General features: G+C 36.2%; 1 protein-coding gene across 1 annotated transcript; it reads left to right on the plus strand.

The window, feature by feature from the left end:
• Window positions 1–8,942: 8,942 nt before the first annotated feature.
• On the plus strand, window positions 8,943–12,885 carry LOC149004350 (cysteine-rich receptor-like protein kinase 25). Its single transcript, XM_089167973.1, has 7 exons — window positions 8,943–10,097; window positions 10,352–10,489; window positions 10,696–10,817; window positions 10,981–11,191; window positions 11,425–11,662; window positions 11,963–12,113; window positions 12,288–12,885. The coding sequence occupies exons 1-7, from the start codon at window positions 9,257–9,259 to the stop codon at window positions 12,633–12,635; spliced, it is 2,049 nt and encodes a 682-aa protein (XP_089024099.1). The 5' UTR covers window positions 8,943–9,256; the 3' UTR covers window positions 12,636–12,885.
• The last annotated feature ends 3,914 nt before the right edge of the window (window positions 12,886–16,799 follow it).

Genomic DNA, 16,799 nt, shown 5'->3' on the forward strand with positions numbered 1-16,799 from the left:
AACTACTACTTAATTTCATGTATCATGCTCATATATATATAGGAATCTTAAGTAGGAGAAAATACTATCATAAAATTCTTAGATAGGCAATTGACCTTGTTTGTCGATTTCTATAAACCCAAAATATAGAACAGAGGATTCACTAAGTAGTAGCAAATTTATGTTGATGCAAGTCCTGAGCTCTGACCGGGCCTAGGCTCCATTTGTCAAACAGAAGGGCTTGAGTTGAAGCCTAAGGCTTTACATTACCTAACCAGGCCCAACATTGAACTTCTGCCTAGTTACGTTGACACGATGCAATAGCAACTGTACGTTAACACTCATTTCGATCACCGTCTCTTTCATTTTCACAACTACGTATCTAAAGACTGGCTTCCACTGTGCGTAGATCCTCTCTACCCAACTGCTCGTCCTAACTTCCATTCTCCCTCTCCCCCTCCCCCGCCATGCCCCTTGCCCCACATTTGGGTTAGAAAAGAGTCTTACCTAACCAAGATTGAACATGCATACAGCTTTACCCCATTACACAAGGCTGCTAAGTGAAGTCATATATTAATTTTTCTTCTTCCCTTTACTTGTGATAAATAAAATCATATCTAGTGCACAAGACTATTTGGGAGGGTCAAATGCATGTAACTTAACTCAATTATCTGTGTTTCTGAAGAGGTTGCGTCTCAAGGTGAACTTGTAACCAAGTGCATGAACACTTGACCAATGTGCAAACGTGACCTTCTCAATTCATAATTGGAATGAAATCACATAATTTAAATTTTAAAATTAAAATGAGAATACAAATCGCCCATATTTAGTCAGATGTGTTTCACATTATAATCCGACTTCCAAAGCTAAAACTAAACCACTTGTGAAGCAATCCTCTAAAGGTTGAGCATCACCTTTAAATGAAAGTTTTATAGACCAAAATTTTATGTTCCTTCAATAGAATTGGTTTTCTCCACTGTTTTATTTTTATTATACATAATTTTATCGTTATTTTTAACAAAAGGAAATCTCTAACGAATTATCGCATTCTAAAAATAGGAAATATCAATTATACCACTTGCATTTCAGTAAATCCATGTCCTTTTTATGGAATAATTCAAATCTCGTGACCTAACGTACAAACCGCATTGGCATGCCAGCTTGAAGAGATTCATGATTATTTTCTATTTTACAGGCTACAATCAGCCAAACACAAAAATAAAATAAAAAACTTAAATAGTGGGGTCAAAATCCGGATCCTCACCCCGTCGGAGTAGCACAGAGTGCTCCCCGACGGGTTCCCGACCACACAAAACAGTGGGGCCCACGGATAAAATTTTAATTTTTTTTTTGTTTTTTTCCAAGAAGTATTTTTCACCGTGGGTCCCACTGTTTTGGGGGAACACGTCGGGGAGCTGATCCGGACTCGACCTCTAGTTGGGTGAGACGAGTGCGCTTGTCCAATTCGGAAAAAATCTGGTTGGGTAGACATCAACTCTCTCAAGTCTCATCAAGCAATAGACATAGAAATGATAGAATAGCCAAGAAAAAAAAATGAAAGAAGAAAAAGTTTGTGCAATTAGGATTTGTTAAAGATAATAAATTTAGGGTTTAGGTCCTCTTGAGTCGAAGAAGACGATGGATTGATTTGTTTTCCTCATCTGTATTTGCTGTCACCTCTTAGGAAAATCATAACGGCTGACTTTCTGTTGACATTGGGTTTCCCATGAATGTGGATCGAACAACTGTGTGGCTCAACAGTAAGTAGGTTCAACTCGATTCATTATGATATTCACTTCATCTTTTTAGGTAATAACGACGGTTCACTTCATTTAAATAGAGGTATTGTGCACAAGGAAAATTTTGTTTTTAGGTAAATTTTTTACTACCATCAATTTTATTTTTAGGTAAATTTTTTATATGTTGACAATTATATACCTCAGAGATCTTGAATGCAATAGATCGAGACACAAGAGGTGCTTTTTTATGTTCACATTCCTTTATGTTTCCATTCTCTTGGTCTGCCTTCTCGTACTTCTGCAGATTATTTTCATGCTTTTAAATTAGCAAACCACAATGATGGAGGTTCAAGATTAACTTCTTTCTAAAGAGAAATCATAGAGAGAGTATTTAAAATTTTTAGTTTTCTGTTTTGTAATATGTAACAGGGGGTAGCAGGGGGCAGATGGTCTTTTTCATGTAATAGGATAGTTTGTCTTATTATTATGTTTTGAGGGCAATAGGGTAATTGCATATTCTTATTAGAGGATATGTATTTGGGATTTTGAGGTTCTCATCTCATTCGCACGATATCACTCTCTCTCCTCTCTATTTGCTCTCTGGTTATTGCTCTCGGTCTCTGTTGGTTCTTCATCTGCTGTTGAGGGTTTTGGTTGGTCCTGGTGTGTTCTTGGTGATGCTTCTTTGCTCTTGTACAAGGCTGAAGCAGTGTATACTGTTTGGTGCGTGTAAAGGCTTCGGTATTTTATGCTCTTGGATTCACGCAGGAGATAAGAGAAGCTTTGGTTGCATCTTGATTCAGGTGTGGTTGTTCCATTGTTTCGGTTGTTATCTCTAGTCTTTGTATAGAGTTTTGTCACTAATTAGGACTGTAACATTCCTCTATTATTTGAAGATTGCATATGCTTGGTGAGAGCATATCTCATCCTTGGATGTAGGTCTCTGACCGAACCAAGTAAACCATGTGTTGTGTGTGTGTGATTCCTTCTTCTCTTCTACTATTGTTGATTATTCCACTGCGTTAGGTTAGTTTCCTTAACAGTTTTGGTATCAGAGCCAGGTTTCGTTCCTTGCCTGAGTCTGTTAACTTTTGGTTAACCTAGATTATGTTGTTGATTTGTGTTTCTGTTAACATTGATTCATGTATGCTAATTATTTGATTGATTCTTGAATCTCTATTGCTTCAATTATTTTTCTGTTAAACCCTAATTCTTGACCGAAACCCTAATCTAGGGTTTTACCTAATTTAGATTGGGGCTTTTGCTGTAATTGATCAATTGGAGTTGTTTGTGTGTAATCTCTCTTCTCAATTCATTGAAATCGATTTCTGATTTGGCAATTTAACCTGTGTAGTGGTTCGGCCATGGGGGTTTCTTGAAATTGAGTTAGGGCTTTGCATCTACTATCTGTTTGGATCTGTGTGCATATCATATCTCATGTTTATTGTTTGAAATTAGAATCTAATTTGCTGATTGACTTGATAAGTGGTTCGGCTGCCTTGGTTCTTTGAAAATAAATTGGGACTTTATGCTAAATAGATTGCATATATGTAATTACTGTTTGAGTTTAGTTTATAATCTAAAATTCATTTTTTATTTGATTTTTTGGTTATAGTTGCATATAGATTATATAATCTGATTTTCTGTTAACTTGATATTGTTAACATTTCTTAGTGATTATTATTGAATTCTTGTATTTGATAAAACACTAGATCTCTGTCCCTTGTTCTCTTGGTTTAAATCTGATATTATTATATATCTTTATTTCAGTTTTTTGGATTGATTAAATTCTGAAATTTGATAGAAGTGATAATATCTTGTGTTACTGTTCTAAGATATAATCTGATTGTATATTCTTCATTTGTTTGTCATGGCTCCTACCCGGTATGAGTTGGAGAAATTTGATGGTAAGGGGGACTATATGGTGTGGAAGAATAGGATGCATGCTATTCTTGTACAAAACAAATGTCATAAGGCATTGAAGACTGATAAAGAACTTCCCTTGTCCATGACTGATGAAGAGAAGGAAGATATGCAAGATATGTGCTATAGCACTATCATAATTAGCATTTGAGTAACACCGTAATGAGAAGGGTAAGAGAGTGTAAGACGGCTGCCCAGGTTTGGCTTAAACTTGAACAACTATATGTGGCTGCTTCTATTCCTAGTGTTACATTATTAAAAGAACAATTGTTTAGTTTCAAGATGGATGCTTCTAAGTCTTTAACTGATAATGTAGAAAACTTTTATAAATTGTCATGTGATTTGGCTGATTTGGATGAAGAGTTATCTGATAATACACTTGATGTCCTATTGTTGAAATCTTTGCCTGATTCTCATGTTGGTGTCAAAAATACTATTAAGTATGGTAGACAATCTATAACCCTTGATGATGTGATGGAAGCATTGAAAATTAGGGATATAGAATTGAAAACTGAGAGGAAGGTAAAGCATGTTAGTGATGGCTTGTATGTTAACTCTGATAATAAAACCATGCATGAAACTAAGAAGAAGTTCAATAATAATAATAAGAAAAAGAAGAAGTTTGTTGCAAAGAACACTAATGTTAATACAAATCAGAATTTTAATGGTAAGTCTTATAATAACAAGAGGGTTTGTTATTATTGTAAGAAGGAAGGTCACATAAGAAAGTATTGTAGAGAGAGACTTCAAAAGTTACAAAGTGAGAATGGAAATGAGAGAATGGAGGCTACTCATGTGGCTGATGTTATTAGTGATGCACTAGTGGTTTCATCTTGTAGTGATCATGATGCCTGGATCTTAGATTCAGGCTGTACCTTTCATATGACTCCTAGAAGGGAGTGGTTTATCACTTTTGAGTCTATTAGAAGTGGTAAAGTTTTAATGGGTAATGATCATGCTTATGATGTTATGGGAATTGGATCAATAAGACTTAAATTGAATGATGGGACTGTTAGAGACTTAAAGGAGGTAAGACATGTACCTGGACTTAGGAGAAACATGTTGTCCCTGAGTCAGCTTGATACTAGGGGGTTTCATTATACCTCTAGGGATGGTTCTCTTAGGGTTATGAGAGGTAGTAGTGTGAATTTTAACTGCTGATTTGAAGAATGGTTTATACTTCTTAAATGGAAGTGTGGTTTTAGGGGCTGCATCAGTCTCTAGTGGGATTCTTAGTGAGGTGGAGCTATGGCATAGGAGATTGGGTCATATAAGTAGTAAGGGGCTTGGACACTTGTATAAAAGTGGCCAAATAAGTCTTAAGAAATTTAGCCCTTTGACTTTTTGTGATGTGTGTGCCATGGGTAAGCTCCATAAGACTAAATTCCCTCATTCTTCATATAAAACCTCTCATGTGCTTGAATATATACATTCTGATTTGTGGGGAAGTCCACATGTACCTTTATTTCTTTCTGGTGCCCAATATTTCTTGTCTATTATTGATGATTACTCTAGAAAGACATGGTTGTATTTTCTTAGGGATAAATCAGCTGTCTTTGATAAATTCCTAGAGTGGAAAGTATTGGTTGAAAATCAAACTGAAAGGAAAATCAAGAAACTTAGAACTGATAATGGTCTTGAATTTGTGAATGAGAAGTTTCTGATTTTTTGTAAGGAACATGGTATTACTAGATATAGAACATGCACCTATACTCCTCAGCAGAATGGAGTGGCTGAGAGGATAAATAGGACAATCGTGGATAGGGTTAGATGCATGTTGATTGAATCTGGCCTAAGTAAGAAATTCTGGGCTGAAGCTGCTAGTACAGCTTGTTATGTCATTAATAAATCTCCTTGTTCCTCTGTTGATTTTGAAACACCTGATTTTAGGTGGAGTAAAGTGCATGGTGATTACAATTTGTTGAAACCTTTTGGTTGTGTTTGTTTTGTTCATCAAAACAAGGGTAAACTTGAGCCTAGGGGTAGGAAGTGTATCTTCCTAGGGTATCCTTTAGGTGTTAAAGGATATAGGCTTTGGTGTTTGCAAGATAAGAAAATTGTAATTAGTAGAGATGTTAAATTCAATGAACTTGAATTTCTAAAAGTTGATTCATCAAGTGTTAGACCTAACTCCAATGATCTAGACAAGGCTATATTTGAGGTGGAGTTAGGGGATAAATCTAAAACTGTGGTTGATGAATCTGATCCTAAGGTTGAGGATGATGATTTAGAAGTTGGTAGTGATTCTTTTGATATCAAAGAAGAGCTTAAAGATGAGGATCCTTTAGATGGTTATTTATTGGCAAGAGATAGGTCTAGAAGAGAAATAAAGAGACATTCTAGATATGCTAATATGTGTGATTCTAATGGGAGTCCAAATCTGATTTCTTATGCTTTAAATGTAGCTGACCAGCTTGAGGGATGTGAGCCTAGAACCTATAAAGAGTCTCTTGGATGTGGGGAAAGCAAGCTTTGGCTTGTTGCCATGGAAGATGAAATGGAATCTTTAATGAAAAATCAGACTTGGACTCTTGTAGATAGACCCAAAGGAAAGAAACTTATTGGTTGCAAGTGGGTTTATAAATTTAAGGCTGGTATTCCTGGTGTTGAACAACCTAGGTATAAGGCAAGACTTGTGGCTAAGGGGTATTCCCAAGTTGAGGGAATTGATTATAATGAAGTGTTTTCACCTGTTGTGAAATATACTTCTATTAGAGTGCTTCTTGCCCTGGCTGCTCTCTTTGATCTTGAACTTGAACAATTAGATGTGAAAACTGCATTTTGAATGGTAAGTTAGATGAACATATTTATATGGTTCCGCCTGAGGGCTTTGTTGTGAAGGGGAGTGAGACAACGGTCTGTTTGTTGTTAAGGTCATTGTATGGCTTGAAACAATCTCCTAGGCAATGATATAAAAAGTTTGATGAATTCATGCTTAAGAATGGTTACAAGAGAAGCTCCTATGATAGTTGTATTTTTTATTGTGAGTTTAGCACTAATTCTTTCATTTATCTTTTACTTTATGTTGATGACATGCTTATTGCATCAAAGGATAAATTTCAGATTTGTAAGCTTAAGTCTATGTTGAAATCTGAGTTTGAAATGAAAGATTTAGGGGCTGCTAAAAGGATTCTTGGCATTGATATTCATAGAGATAGGCCTAGTGGTATTTTGACCTTGTCTCAGGTTGGATATATTCATAAACTTGTTAACAAGTTTGGACATGATAATATTAGGACTGTTAACACTCCTCTTGGTGCTCATTTTAGGCTTAGAACGGATTCTATTGCTGCTGTAACTAATAGACCATATCAAGAATGTGTTGGTAGTCTCATGTATTCTATGTTTGTTGTAGGCCTGATATTGCTTATGCAGTTGGTTTTGTTTGTAGATACATGAGTAGGCCATGTGATTCACATTGGGATGCAGTTATGTGGTTGTTGAGATATCTGAAAAATTCTGCATCTTATAAAATTGTTCATGATAACTCTTGTGTTGATAAGTTAGACATTGTTGGATATTGTGACTCAGATTTTGCCTCTGATTTGGATAAGAGAAGGTCCATTACTGGATACTTGTTTACTCTTGGTGGGAATCTAGTGAGTTGGAAGTCCACCCTCCAACATGTGGTGGCTCTTTCAACCACTGAGGCTGAGTACATTGCTTTGTCTGAGGCTGTGAAGGAATGCACGTGGCTTAAGGGGCTTCTAGGGGAGATTGGTTTTCATGACTTGCATTCTCTTGTTTATTGTGATTCTCAGAGTGCTTTATGTCTTGCTAGGAACAGTGTGTTTCATGAAAGAACAAAGCATGTTGATGTAAAGTTGCATTTTATTAGGGATATTATTGCTAAGGGTTTAGTTGATGTGTGTAAAATAGATACTTCCATTAACCCTGCAGATATCATGACTAAGGTTGTACCTGTTAATAAGTTTAAATCTGCATTAAACTCATTTAAACTGTTATCCCTATAATTTGTTTTTTACATTGTTTTATATTTTATTTGATGGGTTGTGTTCTCTCAGGTATATGCATCGGCAAAATGACAAAGTCAAGGTGGAGAATGTAATATGTAACAGGGGGGTAGCGGGGCAGTATGGTCTTTTTCATGTAATAGGATAGTTTGTCTTATTATTATGTTTTGAGGGCAATATGGTAATTGCATATTCTTATTAGGATATGTATTTGGGGTTTTGAGGTTCTCATCTCATTCGCACGATATCACTCTCTCTCCTCTCTATTTGCTCTCTGGTTATTGCTCTCGGTCTCTACTGGTTCTTCATCTGCTGTTGTGGGTTTCGGTTGGTCCTGGTGTGTTCTTGGTGATGGTTCTTTGCTCTTGTACAAGGCTGAAGCAGTGTATACTGTTTGGTGCGTGTAAAGGCTTCGGTATTTTATGCTCTTGGATTCACGCAGGAGATAAGAGAAGCTCTGGTTGCATCTTGATTCAGGTGTGGTTATTCCATTGTTTCGGTTGTTATCTCTAGTCTTTGTATAGAGTTTTGTCACTGATTAGGACTGTAACCTTCCTCTGTTATTTGAAGATTGCATATGCTTGGTGAGAGCATATCTCATCCTTGGATGTAGGTCTCTGACCGAACCAAGTAAACCCTGTGTTGTGTGTGTGTGATTCCTTCTTCTCTTCTACTATTGTTGATTATTCCGCTGCGTTAGGTTAGTTTCCTTAACATGTTTCATATTTCACCCCTCTATTTATTATATTTTCCCTACTCGAAACAGAAACAATGTTCACAGGAAAAGAGGGCGAATCAATCCACTAAGAGTTAGACACCTTAAGCCTACCAACACCTGATGCCACGTATCTCTTCTACGACATCGGTAAAAAACAAAGGAACTATGGATCCCAAATCAAAGCCATTGTGGTCATGTTATCAAATCGAACTTGAACACACTGTGGAGGGTGGATCATTTGCTCCCCTAGACCATGCCTAATGGAAAAAAGTTCCACGGTCAGAACACAGGAAGCCTAAATGGCACCGAAGATGCCATGCCTAGCATCATTGCGTGCAAGCACTCCATAGCCACGAAGACCCGCGCAGATCGATTTGTCGCAATTAAGAGCACTTGTGGATGGGAAGTTCCATTTTAGAGATCTCGGACGCCTTAGAATCCATTGAATTCCAATACACCCCTGGTTGAAAAACTGCCTATGGACCACCACCCATATATAGGAATCAATGAAACGCAAGTGAGTGTCACCGATAAAGTTAAAGATTGGATTTGTAATTTCAAAAAATACATGTAATAATATATAGTAATTAAATATAATACAAGGGGCAATAAGGATTATACCACAAGAAAATTATAATAAGCAAGAACAATCTAATTAATGGTCAAAGGAGTTGGTCGAGACCTGAATGCTATATATTAAATGCACATCATATGCTATCTACGTTCAACAGTTAACACTGAAGTAGTTGAACCGGAGACACTGCGTCGACGAGCTCGTGTTTCTTCTGTGTTCTTCTACCAAGATAGAGGAATCATCCCTTGCTCGCTATCGTGAATGACGGTTTAATAGATCTTTGCTGGCCTCCTTGATTCCAAGGCGTCTTCTTGTTCTTAAGCCCTAAGATTAAGAGAGTGCAAAAACGATGGAAACATATTCCAACACAGCCCCAAGAACCACGAAACTCTTGCTCATCTTATTCTTCTTCCTCTTTGTCCTCTCTTTCCTGGCCAGTTTCAGCAGCAGCAGCACCGACCCGAATTACCTCAACGATTTTTGCTCCAACAAAACTCAATACGCATCGAACAGCACCTACGAAACAAACCTCAGCAAACTCCTCTCTTCTCTTTCATCCTACTCCTCCAACAAATCTTATCACAACGCCACCGTCGGCCAGAATCCCAATACCATTTATGGCCACTTCTACTGCAGAGTCGATCTCACCCAAGATGTTTGCAGCGGTTGTGTCGCCACCGCCGCTACTGAGATCCTCCAGTACTGCCCCAACAGGAAAATTGCAACCATTTGGTACGATGAGTGTTCTTTGCGCTACTCGAACAAGTCATTCTTCTCAACTTTCTCCGAGTCTCCTGCTTATGAAATGCACAATACCCACAACGTCTCTGATCCGGCTCGCTTTAGTCAGCTATGGAGCAATATAACCAACGTAACAGCAACTGAAGCTGCCTCCAATTCTAAGAGATTCGCCACCAGACAAGCGAATTTTACGAAATCCGAGAGTTTGTATTGTCTGGCGCAGTGTAGCCCTGATCTATCACGGAACGACTGTAACGAATGCCTTGGAAGTGCCATTGCTTATCTGCCTGGTTGCTGTAACTTCAGCCGAGGAGGAAGGGTTTTCAATCCTAACTGTATCATCAGGTTTGAGATTTACCCATTCTATGGAATTCAAGCTTCGGCACCTGCTCCTTCCCCTGCTATCCTTGCACTGCCGTCGTCTCCGAGTAACGGAACTGCCATTCACGGTGAGCTCGAGCGACATAGCAAGTCAATCTGAATCTGGATCACTTCCCTGTCAAGGGAGTGATATGTGCTCCACCTAATGCATGGATAGAGAGACATGCATTTCCCCCTATTGGGGAATCCATCTCAATTCATTTTGTTAGTTGGATACCTATCATATGTTGTGGAGCACATACCTCTACCCATGGGAACGTAATCGAGGGGTTCGCATCCTCAACCAATTCAAATTATGTATTTGTTTATTTATTTTATGCAGAAAAACAGCGAAGATCGACCCGAAAAATTATTGCAATTGTTGTGCCAGTTGTGGCTGCTGGAGTAATTATATTCTTTACACTCTTATGTTGTCTGCCAACCAGGAAGACTCAAGGGGCGTCAAAGGACGAGGACAATGGTTGGCTGGAGTTTTGTTTTGGCCTTTCTAATCTATTTATCTATTTTATGTTTTTCATTTCAATTATATATTTTTTATTATTTAAAGTTACATTGGAAATTTAATTAAAATATAAGTTTTTACTTTCCATTCAAAAATTTATCATTTTTTTTTTTTTTTTATGAATTTCAAACTGTAATCCATGTTATGTTGTTACTTTTGCACAGATGAACACAAATTTCAGAAGGCATCGTCATTACAATTTGATTTAAGTACAATCCTCGAAGTCACAAACAACTTTGCAGAAGTCAATAAAATTGGTGAAGGAGGATTTGGCACTGTTTATAAGGTGAAACCCAGTAGATTACATGAAATAGAATTCTTGATTTTCAAATTTCAGTATGCCTCTGAATAGAAATTCTTATTAAGTACAAATTTGGAAGATTGGAAAACAATTTTCATTTTATTTTTAAGCGGCATAGGTTCACTAATCACTTGTATTATCTAATTAGGGTAAACTTCCTAATGGATCAGAAGTTGCTGTCAAGAGGCTTTCAAAATATTTGAATCAAGGTACACAAGAATTCAAGAATGAGATTATGTTAGTGGCAAAGCTTCAACACCGCAATCTGGTTAGGCTACTAGGGTTTTGCTTGGAGAAGGAAGAAAAGATCATTATATATGAATTTGTACCCAACAAAAGCCTTGATCACTTTCTCTTTGGTGCGCCCTACATACTTCTATTCTCCTATTTTTTGGCCAGATCTAGATATTTTCTCTCATGTTATAAGAACTTCCACGGATTATACATACCAATTTTCTGCAAATATGAAACTGCTAGTGAAAATCATAACACTTTCATCATCTTTTTAGATGCATCAAACTTTTAAGATGTAGAACTTTCTACTTGATAAAATCCATATTTATAATTATCTGATTTGTATGGATGACTACAGATCCTGAGAAATGCAAGGAACTAGATTGGCAAATACGCTACAAGATCATAGAAGGGATGGCTCGAGGGCTTCTTTATCTGCATGAAGAGTCTCGCCTTCGAATTATTCATAGAGATCTTAAAGCAAGCAATATCTTGTTAGATGGAGAAATGAATCCCAAGATTTCAGACTTTGGGATGGCGAGAATTTTTGGTGTGGATCAATCTCAAGCAAATACAAATAGAATAGTTGGGACATAGTAAGTTTGACAGCCTCATTATATTTTCTCGTAGATATGATTAGAGAAAACATCTTGACCCATTGACATTTGCTAGCTTCTTTCTTTTGCTAGTTTCTTTCTTAACTTTCAAAAGAAAGAACCTAACAGCAGAGTGTGTATTAAATCACTATCTTGTCCCTTCTCTCAAAATGATGATTACATCATTCTTGATGATGGGAAAAATCTATCTTCTCCCATTATTAAGGATAAAGAGGAAAACATGATCAAATGGAATAGTTAAATTATTTGATTTAATAATCTTCATGTAAATGCTTGCAGTGGTTACATGGCTCCAGAGTATGCAATGCATGGAAAGTTCTCAGTAAAGTCAGATGTATTTAGCTTTGGTGTATCGGTTTTGGAGATTATAACCGGAAAAAAGAATAATAGCTTTTATGAAACCGACCAAGGGGAAGACCTTATAAGCTATGTAAGTACGATATTGGAACTTCTTTTTCTTGTGCTAGCTTCTAGATATTAATTGCTTGTTTACCAAAAAAAAAAAAAAAAAAAAACTTTATATTAATTGCTACAACCTACTAGGTCCTTCACATTGCTTGAAAACTTGAGAAATCTGATGAGTTATACATTTTGGTTGTTTTAGTCATGGAGACAATGGAATGCAGAAGCAATCTTTGAGTTGATTGATCCAACAGTGAGAGAAAATTGTACAAGAAGTGAAGTGATGAGATGCACTCACCTTGGGTTATTGTGTGTTCAAGAAGATGTAGCTAGTAGACCCACTATGGCAGAGATAGTGGTTATGTTAAGCAGTTACTCAGTTACTATTCCACCACCTTCGCAACCAGCATTTTTTGTGCAAAGTAGAATGGAATTAGGCTTTCCTTTAGGAGGGAAATATACGCAAGGTGCTGAGTCAGGTCAATCTACAAGCAAATCGAATCCAACATCTGCTAATGAAATGTCAATCACTGATTTTGAGCCCCGTTAATGAGATCGGAACAAAGGTTATATAATGTATGTACAATAAGTTTATGCCTGTCATCAAGTTAGTTTGGGTAAAAAAAAACCATGTTCCATTTATGTTATGTTAGATGCAATAGAGAATTAGAGATACACAATAACCAAGCATTCGCATCTGTAATTTCAACTTATTGCTTGTGGGTTAATGTTGAATACATTTGCCCTTCACAAACCGTACTATGGCAAGAGCTCGAGCATTGTATTGCTTTTTGTTACCTAAGGATGGAAAAGAATTACATCTCGATGTTCATTTGGATGAGTTGTCTTTTTTGGTAAATAGGAATTTTATTGATCAGTTTAGTTTACATAACCAATAGCATCTGCTGTTACATGGCCACAGCTATGAAAATGACTTTGGCCAATTTCAGATTCCCTCTGTTTCTCTATTTCTCGCGTTGGGTAGTAGTGTGTTCTTCTGTGGATTGTATTAGAGTACTTATGATGCGGGTACGCTAATAGGGCCAGTGTTTGCACTAGTAGTTCGCTCACAGGACTAATACTTGCATAAAGACTTGGGCATGGGATCTCTACCAGATTTTGTGGACTATACTAGACTTCTGATGAGACTACTCTAATGGGGTCAATATTTGCACGAGTAGTTCACAGGACTAATGCTTATATAGGATGAACTCACAAGTCCGAACATTGTATAGCGCAAGATAAATGAAAAGGCAGATAGAAACAATCTTCACAATTTTTTTCTCCCTTTTCAATGAAAAGAATAATCTAAATTTTGTAACAAATGTTTTATATTAATTTACTTGAAACAGGGGATAAGAATTTGGATAGAATCAATATAATTGAGTGGTAGACTTTTAGCGTGGGATGACTTCCCCTCAAGACTAACTTGGGGTCTTCGCCAGTGAGAAAATGAGGAAGACTGACTTGGGGTCTTTGCAGCCCAATTAATAAGGTGGGACCGTGGCACATTCTTCCTTCAATTATTTGGCTCCTCTTAAAAAGTTAGAAAGATAAATGTGGATCGTGGATGCCAGTGCACCCCTTTTTTGTGGGCAGCTGTGAGTGTTGACAACATTGACGAAGACTGACTTGGGGTCTTTGCTTTACAAAAAAAAAAACTTGGGGTCTTCGCAGCCCTAATAAGGTGGGACCGTGGGATATTCTTCCTTCCATTATTTGGATTCTCTTAAAAGTAAAAAAGAAACATGTGGATGTTTTTTTCTGTTTTTTTGGTAAAAAGATATTTTATTAGAAAAAAAGAACTACCGAGGAAACCACCAAGTTGACAACACACTACACAACCAGGGATCAGATAACGGTCAAACTGTCTTACTTGGAATAGACAGAGCATTCCTAGCTAGGGAATCTGTCAAACCATTGACATCCCGACAAACATGAAAAAAATTATAAGAAGCACAAGTGGAGGATATGAGTAACGTATCCTCCAAAATACCCTCAACCTCACTAGGAATATTTCCACTTTGAGTAATTAAAAAAGAAACCACAAATTGGTTATCAGAAAAGACACAAATACGTGGATGTTGTTAGTGCAGTCGTTTTTTTGTGGGCAGATGTGAGAATTTACCACATTAATTTAGGGGTATATATATATATATATGGATATTATATATATATATATATATATATATATATATATATATATATATATATATATATATATATATATATATATATATATATATATATATATATATTCTTTTTTATTTGCAATCAATACATCTATTATTTCTGAAGAAAAAAAAAATCAATTATAGATACTTTCTATATAAATGATTCTATTAAAACACTAAAGAGACATTTGTAAGTGATTTTTTTCATAATAGATATACTTGATTGCAAGTATAAGGGGTCTATATGTAATTTGTCTTTAATTCAATAAAAACGATAGAAGACTAAACAAAGGTCTAGTTTGATTTTTATTATTAAATTATTTTATTATTATTATAATAAATCTATTAATACTTTATTTTAGAATTGCAAATAGGGATGCAAGTTTGGCTCTAGTGGCCTTGACCTGTCTTGAGTTCAAATAAGACTCGGGTTCAAGATTTTGAACCTGAGGGCGGACGGGGAGGGCTAAAATATTCTGGCCCTGACTAGGGCAAAAAATGGGCATCGGATTACTCTTTGGTCCGTCGGGCTAGTCTCAACCTCTCCTAGATTTTGACCCTAACGTTCGCCCTGATTTTGGCCCTAGTCCTGACTCGGATCCAGTCCTAATCTTGATCTTGACCCTAATTTTTGTCCTAATCTTAATGCTAAATTTGTTCTTAATCTTGACTCTAATATTGTCCTTGATTTTTAAGCTTAGCTACATATTAACCTTGATATAAGCATTTTCACCTTAAGTCATTTTGATCATATTATTTCGTAGGGTAATTCTTTTTTGGACCCCATGAAGTTTGACATAAGTCATTTTTAGTTCCAAGAAAAATACTAACATATTTCATTTGCTTCAAATGTGATGTATCAAAAAAACTTATCAAGGATAAATAGTTATGTTTGTAACTAAAATACTCGTTTTTTCTTTTTAAGGTAATTTTCATATGGATCCCCTGAGGTTTGGTCTATGTCATTTTTAATCCAGAAAAGCTGAGACTTTGCATCTACCTTCCCTATACTATAGAAAAATTCAATCTAATGTTTATTTCTTACCCTATGGGTCTTGAATTACTCTTTGTCCCGCTGGGCCAGTCCCAATCCCTCCTAGATTTTGGCCCTAATGATCGCCTTGATTCTAATCCTGATTATGGCCCTAATCCTGACCCTAATCCATGCCCTAATCTTGACCATAATTTTGGTCTGATCCTAACCTAATTTTGGCCTTTATCTTGACCTTAATTTTGGCATTGACCCTGATCCTAATTTTTGCCCTAATCTTGACGCTAAATTTGTCATTAATCTTGACTTTGTCCATGTCATTGATTTTTACCCGGATCTTCGTATTAACCTTGATATAAGCAATGATTTTGACCTTAAGTCATTTTGATCATATTAGACTATGAGTTCACTTTTTATTTTAACCCCTTGAAGTTTGATCTAAGTTACTTTTAGTTAAAAAAAAATATTGACATATTTCATTTGCTTCAAATGTTATTTCTCAAAAAAAAAAAACTTATTAAGGAGAGATAGTTATGTTTGAAATTAAAATACCATTTTTCTTTTTTTTCCTTTTTACTATTACGATTGAATTACTTGTTAATAATGTTTTGAATATGGATTTTTTTTTTTGTTGAATATGGATATTAATTTATCAAACAATTGTGAATGAAAACATACTTTATCACGAATAGGGCCAATCAGGGACAGGAACAATCAAGACTAGAGACAGGGAAAAGGATGACCAATAGGGCTAGGACCAAAGCCAACCCGTCCCTATCAAGTCCAATTAGGGACAATCAAGGCGATAATGTACTTAATTAGCTTGGCCCTTTCTTAGGGTTAGAGACAATTATCTTGGCCTTAAATTAGGGTCATGACAAAAGTAGGCTTAGATTAAAAAATATATATAGGGCTAGACTTGGGAATATTGTAAAAGCCCGACCCAGCTTGGCCCTATTGTAACCCTTGCTGCAAATGATCAATTTGGTAGTGGGTAAGATTTTATGAAACTTTGACCTTGACTTTTAATAAACTAATGTAAAGTCTATTTTAATTCTAAACCTTGATCCAAGGAGGGCATGGGACTTTAATCAAGGCTTCAGAACTTGAAATGCTGGTACCAAATCATACAAATCCGACTTCTCAATTTGAACTAGTCAGGCTTCTTCTTCTTCTTCTTCTTCTTCTTCTTTTTTTTTTTTTTTTTTTTTTTGGTACTAGTGCTTTTTTAATACTAGAAATGAAACGTCACTGAATGGATGCGAACCCAAGGGCACCCCATGGGAGTCTGGGCTTTTAACCGCTCTAGTAACCTACCATTGACGAGGTCAGGCTATTTTTATCTCTTAGTTTTTTGGCCGAAAGATCGTCTAATTAGATTTCCATTAATCAATCTATGAATATGCGAAAAGATTTTCAATCATGAAAAAGAAAGGCTTTATTGTTAGTATTATATGGACAGAAAACACATAAGGACAAAATCTTAAATATCTAGAATTCATGTTGATAATAGTAATAATAATAATATATTGTGAAAATTGTGTGAACC

The sequence above is a fragment of the Hakea prostrata genome, chromosome 9 (assembly GCF_041222555.1).
Source record: "Hakea prostrata isolate BN-2017 chromosome 9, UWA_Hpros_2, whole genome shotgun sequence".
Lineage (NCBI taxonomy): Eukaryota > Viridiplantae > Streptophyta > Magnoliopsida > Proteales > Proteaceae > Hakea > Hakea prostrata.

What these genes read in the sequence shown, in the direction of transcription:
- LOC149004350 (XM_089167973.1), top strand. Translation starts at nt 9,257, where the DNA reads ATGGAAACATATTCCAACACAGCCCCAAGAACCACGAAACTCTTGCTC. An exon ending in TAACGGAACTGCCATTCACG is followed by an intron (nt 10,098 to 10,351) that starts GTGAGCTCGAGC and finishes TATTTTATGCAG; the next exon opens with AAAAACAGCGAAGATCGACC. An exon ending in GTCAAAGGACGAGGACAATG is followed by an intron (nt 10,490 to 10,695) that starts GTTGGCTGGAGT and finishes ACTTTTGCACAG; the next exon opens with ATGAACACAAATTTCAGAAG.